At 30.3% G+C, this 18,089-nt stretch overlaps 1 protein-coding gene across 2 annotated transcripts in view; it reads left to right on the top strand.

The window, feature by feature from the left end:
• hig (locomotion-related protein hikaru genki) overlaps positions 1-8,864 on the top strand; it is a 781,895-nt gene extending 773,031 nt beyond the window's left edge. For both annotated transcript variants that reach the window (XM_074119349.1, XM_074119350.1), the window contains one exon: positions 939-8,864. In XM_074119349.1, coding sequence (XP_073975450.1) covers positions 939-1,138 — 200 coding nt within the window. In that variant the 3' untranslated portion in view covers positions 1,139-8,864. The remainder of the gene's footprint in view (positions 1-938) is intronic.
• The last annotated feature ends 9,225 nt before the right edge of the window (positions 8,865-18,089 follow it).

Here is an 18,089-nt window from a genome sequence, read left to right as displayed (position 1 = left end):
GGGTAGTAAGTAGTTCTGAGAATAGAGTTGTAAATGGTAGTGAGGAAGACTAATGCTTTTTTGGGTAGTTGGAGTAGGATGTTGGCAGTAATTAGATCGTAACCAGGGCTCTTTTTTTTGTTGAGATTAGTAATGACTTGCTTGACTTGGGTGGGTGTGAATGATTTTGGAGGCATAGAAAGAGGTAGAGGTATCTCTAAGTCCCTAATAACGTCTTGAGTATGTTGTGAGTTGAGAACGTCAGGATGCGGAATGAAGACAGTGGAAAGGTGCGTTGCAAGTAGTTCAGCTTTCTCCGAGTCACATTTAGCCCAGGAACCGTCAGTAGTACGAAGAGGAGAGGATGTAGGTTGAAATTTTAGAATACGTCTAGTGGCAGCCCAAAGGGAGTTGTCTTCAGTAGTCAGAGATTTGATATATTCGGTGTATTGTTTGTTGCAGTATTTGTGGAGTTCTTTTTTAAGTTGGTTTGTCAGGTGATTAAGTTGTTATTTATGAGATGGGTATTTTGTACGTTGTTTTTAAGTTCAAAATTTGATAGAATTTGTGAATTAGAACTTCTAGAATCGTAGGTGTCAAAAATTGTGTGAGAATTAACAGAAGATTTTCTTTTAATTAGAATTCTTTCTTGACGGTTGGATGCAGTTCCTGAAAAGAAGTCTTTCCAGAAGTACAAAGCTGAGTGTAAAATTACTAGAATATTTTAAGATCAGAAATATTTTTCTAAAAATGCTCACAACTTGAAATAACGATTTAAAAGGGACTAATGTTTATGGAAACTCCCTACAGTATGAAGATTAATTTAATAATGTGTTTGTAAATTCAGACTAATTAAAGCCAAATTATTTTGTTAGTTAGGATAAACAGTAATTTTTTGTATGCCTTATGAATTAATTTGTCAATTATCACACTGTGTATTTATATGTTAACTGTTTCAGGTTTGCCGGTGTGCGATTACCCAGGTGAACCAGAAAATGGCCGAGTAATACCATTAAAATTTACTTATGAACCTGGTGACAGATTAAAAGTCACTTGTTTTGATGGATTTGTAACCAGATTAGAAACTAAGTTAATCTGTAAAAGTGACGGTACATGGAGTCAACCACTGCCAGAGTGTAGAAATTACACCAGTGTTTAGCTTTAGTAACTGATGGATTTGTTACAATTCAATAAAACAGCACGCATACTTAAAATAAAATGTTTATAGTGATGGTGAAAATAAGAAATGAAAATACATTTAAAAAATAAATAGTTTAGGTAGAGCAAATACAAACACCAACAAGATCACATTTTTTTAGACTTCACTTGTTCATTTGACCAATATTATACAAAAAAAAACAAACTATAACCTAGACTTTTATAATTAATGAATGAAAAACAAGTTCACTTATGCTGGTAACATCATCAGTTATATTGTAACAAAATTTTATATTTTGAATAAGCTGCCTTCTTTCATTCCCAAGTGGCTAGAATGTTTATCCAGTGATGTCGTTGAAAATTCTTTGTAAAAACTAAGATTATGTGGTGGAAGGAAAGTAAAAACAAACAAAATATATTTGATAATGCAGAAATTTTTAAAAATTTAACGAACAAATTATTAAATATAGATTTGCAAAAATCAACTTTTAAAAAATAGTAGCGAAACTTTAAATTTAAAAAATAAAATACATTAAAAACAGTTCTGAGTATTCTTAGCACATGAGATTTCATTTGAGAAAAATTGTTATATTTTGATTTTCTTCTCTGTGTTTGATTTTAATCAACATATATTCAGCATTTATTTTTATTGCAAAGCTTTTGTATAAAACTGTTGAACAAAATTAAATAAATGCCCATCTTTGCCACCAGGAAACGAGTAAATTTTTCTGATAAAACATATATGCAGCGAATGGTACTGATGATAAAAATAGTTTTTACTCTCAATTAGGCATGTTTTTGTAATCTCTTCATACTTCATTCCTTTACTTTGGATTTTTTTAAAATCATCTAAAATACAATATCGGCCTAAATAGATTACCATGGCTTTAAAGTGTCTGTAACTTATTTCATCCAGATATTTTGTGTAAATTATCTGATTGTGAATCATCTGAGGAGCCAGCTTATGACTCTTTTAATATATTGATTGCAACTACTACATAATCATTCGCAGAATAAAGTAGCACAAAAGACAATATACTATACATTAATAATAATAATAGACATTTATTAGACTTTATACATACAAAAAAAATATAATACATACAATATCTAAATCAGCCGAAGCTGTGGCCACATACGTTTGTTAACATAACAATACATAACTAATAAATCAGATTATTACAAATATAACATACTTCGCACCATCTAGAGTCTTAATTACTACTAGACTCACCTTTTTGTTTTGTAATATTCATTGCTAGGCTTTTAAAATGTTAAAACAACTACTTGACAAATGCTCCCAACTTACTATAATTAACTAGGTGAGATTATACACTGCCCTGATATAGTGACATATGGAATTGAATTCTAAGGTAATGCTAAACTATTCAACTTCAATCGATTCCAAAACCTATAATCCAAAATCTGGAATATATAATCCACTTATTTCAAAGCTTTTTGTACGCAACCTGTCCACCCAAACACTCCCATCCAACATCAACTGTAGCGAAACTGGCCGCGCAATCATTCGACTGCTTAACAGTCTGGGCTTCCTGGGATTCTAGGTGTAAGCTAGCCTCTTTGGCGAACTAACGGCTCCCAACACACACGCCATCTTTATAAATATTTATAAATTCTGTCGAATTTATTCCTGCTTTTCTTAACAATTCACAAGCTATGTGAAAAACCAATCAGATATTCTTTGTTAGAAGCTAGTTGTGATCATTCCAATTTCTAAGTCTCCTAGAATTTAGAAATCATTATTAAAATAATAAAACAAAAAAAAAATTAAAACAAAAAATATGGAGAGTCTAGATGTAGATGGTGTAAAGCTTTTTGGTTGTTAGACCAGAAAGTAACCTTGGTTGTATTCACGGGAACTGTGTGAAACATGGCTCTGTCACAATGATATATTACGTTGCACCAAACAGGGAACCCTATTCACAGTCCAGCATTCTTACCCATTTTAATAGCTTTTTTCCTCTTTGGCCTATTTTTTCCACTTTTATTATACTGTATTGAATTTTTGGTCCGCCTAAATATGTATTAAAACTGTCCGGTAGGACATTAAAACTGTCCGGTAGGACAGTTGTATAAGGGTTGATGGTCAAAAACTGCACGAAAAAGCGTAACGTTGAAAAACACCCAACTTTGACAATTTTTTTCTCTTTTTCTATAAAAGATAAAATTCCCAAATTTTCTTTAAAATAAAGGGCAAATCCTCCTTTATGACTGTAATTTTTTGCAACAACCCAGATCTAATAGGTTTTGAGAAAAAAGTTGCTGAAAATGAGCAAAAACGGCTTTTTCAAAAATTGTTGTTGTTCTTGTTCTTGTTGTTCTTCTTCTTCTTCTTGTTGTTGTTACCTTTTTTGTAAACAACGTAGCGCCTAAACGCGTGAACCGATTTTCATGAATGAGGTGTCATTCGATTCGGAATTTTATGTAGATGTGCCTTTTGGGGGTCTCGGCCCTGTACATTGAATGGGAGAGGAGTTAGCCCCCTTTATGTAAGGCCCCCTCCAAAATTATTATTACTAATTACTCTGTAAATCTTGGCCCGATTTTGATAAAATTTGGTAGGATGATAGGGTTAGGGCTCCCCTACCTAACAATAAAGCGACGATCTGCTCTTACACTTGTTAAGGGGAAGTATAGCAATCGTTTCAAATTATCGACACGTGAACCGATTTTCATGAATGAAGTGTCATTCGAATCGAAATTTTGTACAGATTTGTACTTTAAAAGTCTCGACGCTATGCCTCATAAGGAGGGGAGTTCGCCCCACCCAAATAAGGCCCTTTCTGAAACTATTATTACCAATATTTCTACAAAGCTTAGTCCGATTTTGATAAAATTTAGCACGAAGAAGTGATTAAAGCTCCTCTATGTGGCTGTGAAGTGCCATCATGCTCTTACACCTACTAAGAGGAAGTACTGCAATCGTTAAAATTATCAATGAGTGAACCGATTTACATCAATGAATTGTCGTTCGATTCAAAATCTTTGCCTTTTAGGGAGAAGTACTGTAATCGCAGTTTATTTTTCTTGCTCCTCTTAAAAGGAAGTACTGAAATCGCAGTTTAATTTTGCTATTTACGTACAAATACCTTCCTATTTTATTCAAAACGCTTTCTCAAAAAAATGGTTATTGAGGATGGTTTGGGGACCGTAACTATAATCATTCTTTAAAAAGATCTCTCCAGTGGTAGTTACGGTTCCGATTTAACACCTTATCAGGTTATAATGATAGAATACCTTATTCCAAATTTTAAAAAATCTGTAAAGCAGACGTAACTTTGCAAATAGACAAAAAGGAAAATCTATCCAAAAGGTACAAAAATCTCCTTAACAAAAACTTACAGTTTTAAAAGTTAAGTATAAGGGTTGATTAAACGCCAAAAGGTACACAAATCAGCAGTTCCCAACATTTCATTAATACTTCATTGATATAATTTAAGTAATTTTACTGCATTAACTTTTCCTTCACATTTTTTAGAATTTATTAGATGTCACAGACCCTTATGCTGGCCAGTTCATTCATAATATTTTTTTATTATAATTATGATAAAATGAGTGATGAATTATTCTGAGTAGTCACATATACATGCATGTTAAAGTAGAAAAAAACAAAGTTAGAGTCGGCCACTTTTTAAATTTCAATCACGGAGGATTCAAAACAATATTTCAGTCTTAAATTCGTCTTACCGAAATATTCGTGAGCACAAATAACATACATTTAATAACAAGTAGATTATTCAACAATATTTACTCATTTCTCAATTGTAATTTAATTTAGTCCCCCTAATTTTACTTATGGTAAAATACTGGAATAATTAGCTGTCCTAAAAATATGCATATCTTTATTTTCTTTATTTTATATTACATATATATAACATTGTGGGAAGAACACCTAGATTGAGAATGTAATTGAAGAAAACTATATTATTTGCGATAAAGCCAGATTATTTATTACTTATTATTACAAACGTTTGACTACAACATAAAATAACAATTACTTTAATCGAAGAATGAACTTAAACCAATGATTTTTATTTAAAAATAAAAATAAATGCATAAAATTATTGATGTAAAAAAAGTTTATGAATTTTTTAGCCTCTTATTTTTTTTATATTTTTTATAACGTTTTCTTTTTCACCTGTGATTAATAGTTTGATTATTATAGATAAATAGATATTACAGTCAATCTAAGTTAAATGGTGTGCTACTTGAGTAAATATTTTGTAGACGAAAATGGCCAGCATAAGGGTCTGTGACATCTAATAAATTCTAAAAAATGTGAAGGAAAAGTTAATGCAGTAAAATTACTTAAATTATATCAATGAAGTATTAATGAAATGTTGGGAACTGCTGATTTGTGTACCTTTTGGCGTTTAATCAACCCTTATACTTAACTTTTAAAACTGTAAGTTTTTGTTAAGGAGATATGTATATATATATACATTACAAAACGTTTATTCTATTTTTATCATCTTTAAACAAAAGAAAAATGAATAAAAAATATTTATCTAACAGATTTAACTGAAACATAACATTTATTTATTTATCAAATTCGTTTTGTAAATATTTAATTTGTTTACAATTGATTTCAGACATTTGTTTAATAAATTTGTTTAAAGCATAACATTTAAAACAATTTTAAGCTTAAGCAATTAGTTTGTCTTTCCTTTCACCAAATTTAACTGTGACAAGCTTTTAAATAAGTTTGGAAAATTAAAAACAAAAATTAACAAGTAAAGAATTGAGCTTTATTTTTTAGGAATACATATATATTCCTATTTATATTGTAGCATTAATTTCCTTTTAAATTCACCTCTTTTTGGTGAAAAGTGTAAGCTAAATTTACAAACACTTGTAATTAGCAGATTGTAGATTCCAAGTTGTTAGTGGAACACAATGTTTTACTCCTTTTTTCGCCAACCATTCAAGTAGTATATATCCTTCACTGCCAATAATTTTTTTAATTTTTCATTAACTGGGTTGCTAGTGGCCAAAACATTTTTACACTTGTACTCATAAAATTTGCGAATTTATTGTAAATGAAATAAATAAAGTTTTAATTTCTTTTTAGGAAGGATTCAATCTTTTGTTTTGATATTTTGAAATGGAATGCTGACAGCAAATGTACTACATCAAGATACTACACAGCTGTTCTCAATGACCCTTCGAGAAAGGCAGACTGTTTGTCTAACATCCCTAAAGTTATCAGGTTGAAATGAAAGTTTTGCTAGTTACAGAGGATACAATTCAGTTAAAATCTGCACATCTTTACCAATAAGAAAGAAGTCTCGATTTATCCCAACTCTGTAAAAATTAGTCTTCCAGATTCAAGTAATTCCCAGAATACCGCCGTTTTTTGCCTGGTGAAGGATTTATGAGTAATTTTCAATTTTTAGACGATGATTTTTGAAAATTGTGGGCGTCTGTTGTCACTCAATAAGATCGGATATTTCTGTTAACCAATAATGATTGTTAGTATAATTTCCGGTAGATTTTGTTGAGTTCATAAGAATATATCTCTGAATTGATTGTTTCAACGGTGCTTCAAAATTTATAACAGATAGTGGGATGATAATGTTACAAATCACAATGACACAAACAAATGCATTGAAGAACAAAGGAGTTTTTTAAACTTTCAATGCGCTTTGAACACTGAGGTTTAGATTCAGTGGCTCTGCGATTCTCCCCAAACCACTTGAGCTTTCACGATGGTTCTTAAAGCATCATGTTCCATCGTCGTAGGTCGATCGGTCCATAAAAGATACTAAAGAATGTCTCCCATATCTTCCGAATCTCACTTCGGTTACCCAATTTGACTCCCACCTTGTAAACCTGATGAATAGAGGTTTAATTAGCAAAAATCCTTTAATTATAATATCTACCAAGTCCAGATAAATTTGGTTGCATTTGTAAACTAAAAATTAATAAGTTCAGCACTCCTGATTCTTGTATATTTTTGATGGCTCTTAATAAAATAATCTGTTTTTAAGAGCTTATCTTTTCCGATGCTCATCTACACATTATGTTAATAACTAAAGAAAATAAATAAACTGCTTGTTAATTGAATACTGAGTAAAGTGATGACACTAGTAATGCGAGTATGATATCTATACAATTATAAAAGAGTTTCATCTAGCAGAATGAAAATTACAATTTATAAAGAATGTACTCACCTGAAATTAATTTAAATTTAGGATTTAAAACTAGGAATTAAAACCAGCTTTTTAATTGAAGAACTTATACTTGACCAATGAAGTCTAGTATATATGTTAGTTTTTGTTTTTAACTAATATTTTATTGTACATTTGCATCATTTGAGATTCAAATAATGAGGCTAATTCTCTTTTTTAAGAATTCTTCTTTTAATTGTGTAATTTATGCATCATAACTAAACAGTTGCAGAAAAACTTGTTACTTTTCTCACAACAGAATCTTCAATAATATTTATCACAAATAAAAGCAAAAAAAATTGAACAATTTCTCCTTTCTGTGAATTGAACTGTTACTTAAAAGAAAAATCTTTCTGTATTCTACTAAGATGCAGCTTAAAAAAAAAAAAAAAAATTTTAAATAATCACAAACATTTAAGAAGGAATATTATTTACGCAATTTTCTCTAAAAAAGTTAAACTTTGAAAATAAATTATGAAGCAAAGTAAACAAACAGTTCTTACTAATTAACTAATGGCAATCTTACAAAATTTAAAATAAACATTTAATGCCAGAATATTATTCCATTTTTTGTAGCGATTTTTTTTATCTCTTTCTCACAGCATACTTCTGTTATTTTAGTTATACAAACTGACATATATAAAAATGAATATTGCCATTTGATAATAAGAAGTCGGTTTATATGATATTATTTAATTCTTTGTTTTATATAAACAAATCATTTTAAGAAGAACAATTTCATTTTCTGCAAAATGTGATAATGAAAAGATACGATTTCAGAAAATTTTGCTAACTAATTATTGTGAAAATATTTTTCCATCGTTAAATGCCTTAATGTTTCTAAACTTGGATAGTCCTGGTTTATACAAGATTTAATTGTATTTTTTTTTGTAATTAAAAGCACATTTGCATCTGGGGCCCTTTTTCAGTGCACTAACGATCTCGGACAATGGTCCTTCGTTTCAGACTAAACTGTCCATCATCGGACAGTGAGCTGTAAAAGGCTCCTATGAAGAGAAGCTGGACTCGTATCTTGTTCTCCGCATGAAAGTCTAGTGCAATAACCGCTCAGTTACCCCTTCCTTATTTATTTTCATTAATATTTGTACAAAACATTCTACGATTCTATTCTAACTAAGAATAATTATTTAGAATAATAATTATACAATCTTGTATAATCACAAATTGTAACAATGTATATATAATATTTGTAGAAAAATACATAAACTGTTATATATCATTTTGATATATAATAAATAGAATTTATTTTAAAATTATGAGGAACTTTTGTTAATCACTATAGAGGAAGTTTAATCCTATACCATATAAATAAATAAAATATTTTGCTTTTGCTTTAAAACCCTAAAAAAATAAAAATAACGAAACGATCTTTCTCACTCTCTCTGTTGTGGAAAAATTTGTCTGTAAAATGTTGTACATAACAAAGTAATAAATAAATAAAATGAAAATTTTGTATTGAAATTATTATTTTGTACACTGTGTGTGGTTTTTTGGTAAAAAAAAATAAAATAAAAATTATAAAAAGAAAACAATTTAAAAAAAAAACTGTGTAGTTCTTTAGATGTATTAGTTTACATGTAAATATTGTAAAATACTTTGAAAAATTATAACTGTTGTGTCAATTTTCTTGTCTTTGTTATTATTTACTAATTAATCTCCGCTGTAAGAAGAGGAATAATTTCTTATAAATAAATTCTGTTCTAAATTTATTTTTCTAAATGAAATAAAAAAAAAAAAAAATTTAATGGTGGGAATATATATAGAACAATGTGAACCGCCTGGGATGAAATTTCGATGAAAGAAATCAAGGAAAAAATACAATAATTCGAACTTTTAATTATAATTTATAAACCAAAGAGAATTGTCACAGCTGGCTTGCAAGTAAGTTGATTTCTAGTTACGTTGACAAACTATAACAATGGATCTTACAAATAATGACGGACTAGTCTGTAACGACATTCTATCGTCTAGGCTGCGTGTTACTCTTTTACTAGTAGAGCCATGCCAGCTTTTTTTCCTAGTCTTTTGTCTTATTCTAATTAGCAAAAGTATTAATTATTAATTCACCTTTTGACTATTCAAGAGCCTCTATAACTGCTAACAGCACTGGAAGTAAATATCAAAAAGTAAACAAAATCTTACTTCGTATAATCGCAAAATTTATTGTTGAAATTTTGGCATATTATTCAAGTCAATTATTTGCTCTTACATTTTTCGCTCACAAATATTTCAATTGACTTTTATATTTCAATATATATTTTATATTTTGAATTTTGTGTCTTGTACCACTCTTATCCACTTACTCTTGTAAAAATTAATCCTAAGAACACAGTAGAGCGTATATTCAAAAGCCTAGAAGAAAATCAGTTCCTGGAAGCTATTATTAACAACTCCTAAAAACAACATAAATAACTTTCCCTCAAGAAACATCTACGTATCACGCGAAGGTACTCACGCAATTACCGCAATTTGAATCCTAACTCCAAACGTCACCATAATAATTAAGACAGCAACAACATTGAAGCATGTAATATTTACCGTTAATAAAATTATTTTCATAATAGTTAGGGAAAGGATTATTAGCTCAGTGATAGTCGTATACTGGATTCCAGCGCGGAGGATCCTGGGTTCGAATCCAGTTGCTGGCTCTTAATTTTCTACTTGCTAAGGGCTTTTTACAGTTTATAGTCACAAATAGTGGTGTCTGAAGCTGTCAGAGCACTGAAAAAAATCTCAGGACATCAATAACCGCGCTTTAAATTAAAATAAATAAATATAACAATTACAGTCCATATTGTACAACAGAAAAGGAGACCGACCATGCCAAGAAATTTTTAAGGGTAAAATATATGGGCATCCATCTGCACAAGAATTTATTCTAGACGACAACGGAGTAACCTACTACATTAAGGAAAGAGTTAGTAATTTAAAGATTTAATTTTCTAGTTATTTGAAAGAATATTAAAAGTTCTAAGAAACTTACACCAACTTAGTTAAACGTGGTAATTAGAAAAAGTTTTTAAATTGATCATTAAATCTACTTAAAGTGTGATTTAGGATTGTAATATTCAGAAATAATACTCGTACTTTACCTTGTGGATTATTCTCATCATCAACTAAATCCACGATCCTTAATTAACCAATGCTACAAGGAATTTTCTTTTTAATTTACTTCTGAAATTTATTGTTATTAAAAAATAAATCGTTATGTTCTTATTCTCAACGAATTTTTACGCTATAAATTATTTAAGCATTACTTTTTATGAGAAATTTTACTATTTATACGGTATAAACACAGGTTTGGTGTGAAAAGAGACAAGATTTAAATTGGAGTAGGCATTGGCTTGCGTTACTACCAGGACCGCAACTAGTGGAAGAACCTGGGTGTCGCAAACTTGTCCCAACCAAACCATCCAAAGGCCAGTATGTAGGTGGTGAGAGCAGTTCTTCTGGAACAACCGACAAGCCTTCGATACAGGCTCAAGTTCATGTCCTCGCTCAATTTACAATAATTAAAAAAAAAAAAATTCAGTCCAATTTTCTATCTTATCTATCAGAAAAATATTTCCGGAGGAGATCTTTTAATTTATAAAAATTGTAAATACTAATTACATTAGCGGCGTGATAATGATCAGAAAATGATTTAGAGGGCTAGACCAAAAAAAAAAATGAGTCGTAAGAAAACGTTGGAGGTTCAGGGGAGAAGCTAAATTTAAAATTCACAAACTCAAAAAATTAAAATTTCCAAATTACATTTAATAAATATTTCGTTTTGATTAAGTAAGCTTCAAATTTTATTAAAATTATTATTTTGCACTTAAAAATTTTTAAACTTTGTAAAATCACTGAATTAACTACATGAGTGTCTAAGGAAACACACTATCCCAGTAAATGTTCATTGCAGTTAAATTGTTCAGTACCTGTTCCGATATGTTCCTTAATTAAAACGTGATTCTGCGTAACGCAGAAACAGCCGTTTAACTATGGCTCTGTTACAAGTAATGTTGCTTCAACTTCAACATATATTGTGAATCGTGTGATATAAATGAGAGTAACATTTCGAAATTTTGGAAGGATATTTATCGCCCTATCATATCCGCTAAATACAGTGATACAGTAAACACTTTATTTTATACGAGCAGCTGTTCGTAAGAGATTTATATTCGTAAGAGCAGCTGTTACGAAATTGGATGTGCAGTATCAACAATTTATGTTACATATATTTCATTAAGAGAGTTTTGCTAATGTTTTAATCATTATTGGATGGATAATTTAACAAAGAATGAATAAAATAAATAAAACAGAAATAATATTAATTAAGCAATGAAAGTAATTTCTCTTGTTCAAAGGGCAGGTCTGAATGGTATATTAATTTAGATCAATATATAGAAAATGTGTTTTAAGGAAGGAGTGACAATAGGATTGTCAGAAGATCTAGAGATAGAATCAATAAAGACCAAATGGGACGGAAAGGAAAGCTGAGGGAGATGTCTTGTCTCGGTAAGCCTTTGTAAAGCCTTCTGTTTCCGCTAGCCTCCACAGAAGGATGAGGTGACGGCTAGTGTGAAAGCTGTAGGTTCTACGTCCGCTGTCCAATCAAACTTCTTTACTCCAAATAGGAGCAACAATATCGCTGACAGTTCGTGACAAACTCTTACACCCTTCCTATAGGTACTGGTGTATGAAAGTACATCGTATATTGAACGAGCTGATGGCACTTTTCAAATAGTTGTAGAAGAAAGGATGGCTATTAGCCTGAACATTGTTTCTGTATTAACTCCATTAATCAATAAGAGTAAAGAAAATGGGGAAGAAGCTACTGAAATTCTTTATCTATCTTCACTTTCGTGAAGTAGTAGGAAATCCAATGCTTGCAAAAAAGCTCTATTTCAGTAATTAACAGTAATTACTCTAATTACTAGCACTGGCTAGATATAAAAATTGTCACTGAATTTGTACATGTATGTACGATGCACTTGTTTGATGCACTGTACTAGAAAGTGTAAAAATTTAATAGATCTAAATGTTACTTCTTCCATTGGCTTCAGTTTACTCTTCCCAAAAGTAAAGCTCGGCATGGATGAAAAAGGAGAATCAAGAAATTTCTTTATTCACGTCATTGCCCTTAAAGTAAGGTAAAATAACAAAGTAAGGGCCTATTTGTTTTTTAGATGAGGCTTAGCATCCAATTACCCAAATAAAAATTCATATTTATTTAATTTTAATGCACTACATATTATATCCAACCTGTACCAGAATGCAATGATTTCAATCGAAATTATTTATTTATTTATTTTTATTTATTTACGCTTATAAGTAAATACCTTTAGCTGGAAGTTGTAACATCGTTGCACAAAAAAGTAGAATAACATTACATTAATACGATAGTAAAATAAAGGAAATGAAACTTTTCTTTATGAAATAAAAAATTGGAAAACTAAAACATAACTCATTGACATGCATAAGTGAAAAATAACTTAATTAGTTAGACATAATTTACTCAACAGTTATCACTCTAAGAACAAAGAACTTCTGAGCTTCAGAGCTTGGTACATAAAACTGTAAATTTCATTAATTTGGTTTCCACTATTTATATCTAACAATTTGAGAAACTTGTCTTTTAAAGAATCATTTGAAAAATGGTACGGGTTAAGAAAATGAGTTCTAATAGGTAAAAATGAGGAACATTCAAAAAGGAAATGAACAACTGAATCTGGAGAAAAAGAATTACAAATGAGGCAAAGATTGTTTTCATCAAATTCAAAATAGGTTCATTAATATAGAACCTTACCTTGGACAAATTGTACAGTCTTAATTGCACTACTAGTCTCACTTTTTTAATATTGACTTTCCAATCCAGATATGGTTCTGGTAATCCGAGTGTAGCTAAAGATCTGTACAAACAGTTGTATCTGGAGTTGAGAATGAGATCAAAATCATCATTTTTTCAATCGAAATTACTGCAACATATTGCTGACAGCATTCTTAGCAAACCTCACATTACCAGCTGACGACCTAAAAGTACTATAACATGTGTGAATATTCAAAACTAAATTCTGAAAGATTCACAGGACACACTAGCACACTACCAAAAATCAGTAGATTGTGAATGAAGCGATTCAGGAATAATATTAGAGACTGAATTTGCAGAATTGTCATTGCTGGATGGTTTCTCTAGTCATGCCGATCAAGTATTCAAGATTCATTAAAGCTCAAAGGAAACAAATTGTAAATGTACTGATGTTGCTGAATGCAACGAAGAGAAAATTAATTAAAAACAAAAAACTATGTCAAGTAATTCTAATCTTTCAACGATTTTATCAAATTTTATTTTAATAATTTATAAAACCAACTTTTTATTTTTTAAAGTGACTGAAAGAATAGCGACCTCTTGACTGAGTTCCTTTTCATCCTGATATTGAAGTTAGTTGAACACCATGACACTGATTGTCTCCATGTCATTATTACAGGATCTAATCCAACCATTCTTTTTCTTAATTGAACCAACTTCCTTATTCTAAACTATTAATAAGTAAGCATTACCATAAAGTAAGAAATAAAATTAAAATTGTGATCACATTGTTTAGTTTATTGCAAAAATAAATCAGCTGAAGTAGAACTAAACTGGACCTAGGAACATGCACCAGTTTCAGTAATACAGTTACCTGCTTAAGGACAGAAATTGGCCAGAGTGTTTAGCGGGGGAAAAAATACTACGTAGAGGTAATTATATCCAGTTTGAACTCCAACTTGGTCTTCACCAACTCCAATTTACCTTGCTTCCCCAACACCTTCAATTAAGCCGTTCTTCTACCATCTCTTGGAAGGAGTAATATTTGTTTTTTCTCTTTTCCCTTCTTTTCTATTCTTTTGATTAAAAAAAAAGGCTAAAAACAAAAGCGCATGAAAGAGGTGAGAAGTGAGTGTGTTGGAATCATAATAGGCTCTTAGTTGGCTGCTGTTGGTTCGCACTTCTTTTAAAAGAACGTTCTCTTTGTTCGGTCCCCTGTCCATAATCCTGCCAACCATCCCTAAGGACTTTGTTAGCGGTCCTAATGGCCCGATGACATAAACCCGCCTCTTTCTTTTTTTTTCTTTTTATTAAACTTCTTCCACTAAAACTTCAACTTTCACCATGTAGGGAAATGTTCTTCCCCTACTTAGTAATAACTAAGTACTAGTAATAAAGCATCCTTATTCTCTGCTACTTAATGTTATAATTATTTCTTTTTCATTAACCTAAAATTGATTTTATTCTACAATTTAATTTTATTCACTATATTGTATTTATTTAAAAAAAAAAAAAGAAACCTATTGGTTCGTTGATGTAGCTAAAAATGCAGTTCATCTCCATTTACTAGTTGAGCCGATATTACTCTCATATTAATTTATATTAGTTAATTAAGTAAACATTCAACACTAACACTTCTGCTGGATTATTAGATTCACGTTTTTTAGCCTAATTTATTATTTGTCAAATTGGCCGTGATTATCGAGTTTTCTTTCTTTTAATTCCAAATTTAATATTTTTAAAATAGGTATATAAACACGAAAAAAAACAAAGAAAAAAATTAATATCAATATGTAGTTGTATCTCGGCCTCATTTTGTGATTTCTGTTCAGATTTGGACATTAACAACCGAACAGAATGTCTAATAAAATATTAATGCATGATGCCATGACGTTTCTAAAAGTTTTTTTTTTTAAAGATTGCCCTGGTTTTCTCCAAAATCAATCTGGTTATCTCTTTATATAGCAATAACTATATAATAATAATTCCCCGATAATAATAACAAATCATATATTTAGATAGTATGTTAGTTTAGACAGTATGTCTCCTAATTGAACTAGTTTGCATGCAAACCAAACCATTAGTAACCTGTACCCGTCTAGTTATTTATTGCTACAAACTGCCTTCTACAATTGAATATATTACTGATTAATATTAATAATTATATATGAGAACCTGGTTTTAACTACGTCATTGCAGTAGTAAATAATAACAGGTGTCTTTCATTGTCTATTTCAACACACATCATTGTACTATGAAATGAACAAAAATGCCCATAAATTAATGGTAACAAGTTAATGGATCTTTTAATTTAATTCATTACATACAAAATTCATGCTTTTAATGTGAACTTAAGAATTTCATTTCTATTTATTGACAGTATTTTTGGACTTATTTCCAGATTACCTAGTATTGTTTTCGAGAGCTGGAAAAAAAACCAACATAATTGGTATTTAATCCTATTTTTGGCTTCTAATACCCCAATTTACCAAAATATTGCTGGGAAAAAAATGAACCGCATCTTTTTCATCATGCTCCGCAATCTCATCTTCTTCTTTCTACTCCATGACTTCCACTATGGAACAGCATTCTTTCAAGGAGCATTTTTAAAAAAGATTGAATCACCATATTAATCTTAGAATTAACCTTTCAAAAGTGCGGATACATAACATAAATGTAGCAAATTAACCTATTTGCCTAGTCACCCTTTCTACGTACTACATTGTTACTCTTAAAATCGTTATAAATAAAAGTTATAAGCGTTTCCATGTATCCGTAAATTAATGAAATTTAAAGGAAAGCGATTGAGCTGAGATGCAAAACTCGAAAAAAACTTTAGTACTGTCAGATGCAATAGTGTACTAAAAAATGAAAAGGAATCACTATTGGTCAGACGGACTTAGCGTCCACCTATCAAATTAGATGTTGCAGTCGGTTGGAAACCCGCAAGAGGGTGACCTGTAGTATGCAGGCACTTGGGTTGCAGCGACCCCATGGCACAGTATACCATGCACACTCACCAGAATAGTACTCGCACATATTTAAACAAATACATACTACTCTTAGGGCCAAATTGTACACAACCTAGGGGTGCCTTCCCTAGGTATGGAGGGCTTTCAAGGAGGCCTAGTGGCTTAAAGATGGCAGCCACGCCACTACCTAAGGCACTGTGGGCCAATCCTTCACATTCCCGAAAACCTAAAGATTAAACGTGACCAAAGTACCTCTGGCAGTCCTTTTGGAAAACTTCTACACCACAGGGTAGATGAGACAATCGACTAAGTGAGAGATAGTCGGCTAGAAGCTCACATTTTTCCGACGAATAAAAAGTAAAACATGCAAGCCTTGAACTTGGGAACTCCCACTTTTTATGAGAAGCGATTCAGCTGAAACGCAATAATCTGAAAAACTACATAAAGCCACAGCAGTTTCCGATTGAACAATTTCAACTAAACTTTTAGTATCATTAGAAGAAATAGTACGCTAACAGAATACCAAGTTTCAACTTTCTTTGACATTTTTATGCAATCTCTCTCGTGAATACCATACGTTACGTTGATTTTTTCGTTGCTCTTAGAAGCTCAAAACAACGTCCATGCTCGTAACTACTAACTGCATCTTTCTCTTGCAGTAAGAAAAATTAAGAATTAAATAAAACGCATAAATTATACTTCTAAATAATAAATAACATCTACCGCCAATAAATGGGGCATTCAACGACCCATTTATTTATTTATTTTATTGTAAAAATAGGTTATCACGGTAGTACAGTAGAAGTGTGAACATCCCTAGGGTTTCCACTATTTTAGAATTTATCTGAGAATCCATTACTTCTCACCTGTTGGCCCCTCTCTGTACCTTTTAACGAGGTCAGTTTTATCTGGAAACAATTTCCTCTCTGAACACAGACTTTCGTTTATTTATGTGAGAGCGCTTGAAAGGTCTTCCCTTGTGTTTTCTATGAATAAACTGAGAATAGTAATTATTTATGCGAGATAAAAACAAGAAATACGACTAAAAAACGAGAGTACCTACATGTCTTCCGTTTTTGTATTATTATTATTATTTATTAATGCTTTTAAAAAATACATTTCTTCATAGTGTGGAGTTGCTACGATATAACAATAAATATAATAAAAGAAAAATAATGTAAACAATACAAAAGAAAATCGAATTAATTACGAAATACACACATAAGTTATTAAATAAAATTAGTGTTAATTATTATATTAATATTTTAAATGAAAACACATAGTTACAATTAATTCAAAAAACCAAACTTTCGATTATTTCTTAAATTTAAAATTAAATGAAAACAAATAAAATAAAATTGAATAAATAAATAAAATTAACTTTTTAAATATGTATACAGAATTAACATAACATGTATAAATAAATACAATTTAATTTTTCAATCAATAATTTCCAAATAAACCTAAGAATTAACATGAACAAAACTAAAACAACCCCTATGAAAAAATAAAAATAAGAATTACTTAAAATTAACTCAATCAAAAAAGTTTTGAATATATTTCTTTATAATTATCTTTTTTAATTTTTTTTAAGGAAGATAGTAAAAGAATGGATGTGAGGCAACAAATAATTTATTTACCTCTCAAATTAAGTGCTTTTTTAGCATAATAAAATACATATTTAACATCTTCAGCCGAATTAATATCTGTCAACTGTAAAAAAAAAAAAAAAAAAAAAAAAAAAAAAAAAAAAAAAAAAAGGTCCGAGCAATAATTAATATAGCTACTCATCCATTTTTGACGGATAGAATTAAACAATGAACAATTTAGGAAAAAAGTGTTCCAGACTATCTGATTCTTCCAGTGAATATAATGTATATTCCTTACCGGGCTCAAATTCCGTTTTTTTATTATTCGTTATCAGTATAAATTGCGAGGATATTGAAATTATTTATTAAACTTCGTTCTTTTGCTTTT

This window comes from Rhodnius prolixus, unplaced genomic scaffold (genome assembly GCF_049639745.1).
Source record: "Rhodnius prolixus isolate KJV_2025 unplaced genomic scaffold, Rpr scaffold_2, whole genome shotgun sequence".
Classification (NCBI taxonomy): domain Eukaryota; kingdom Metazoa; phylum Arthropoda; class Insecta; order Hemiptera; family Reduviidae; genus Rhodnius; species Rhodnius prolixus.
Note: the sequence above shows the minus strand (reverse complement) of the source record. Positions and strands in the feature narration are given on the sequence as shown.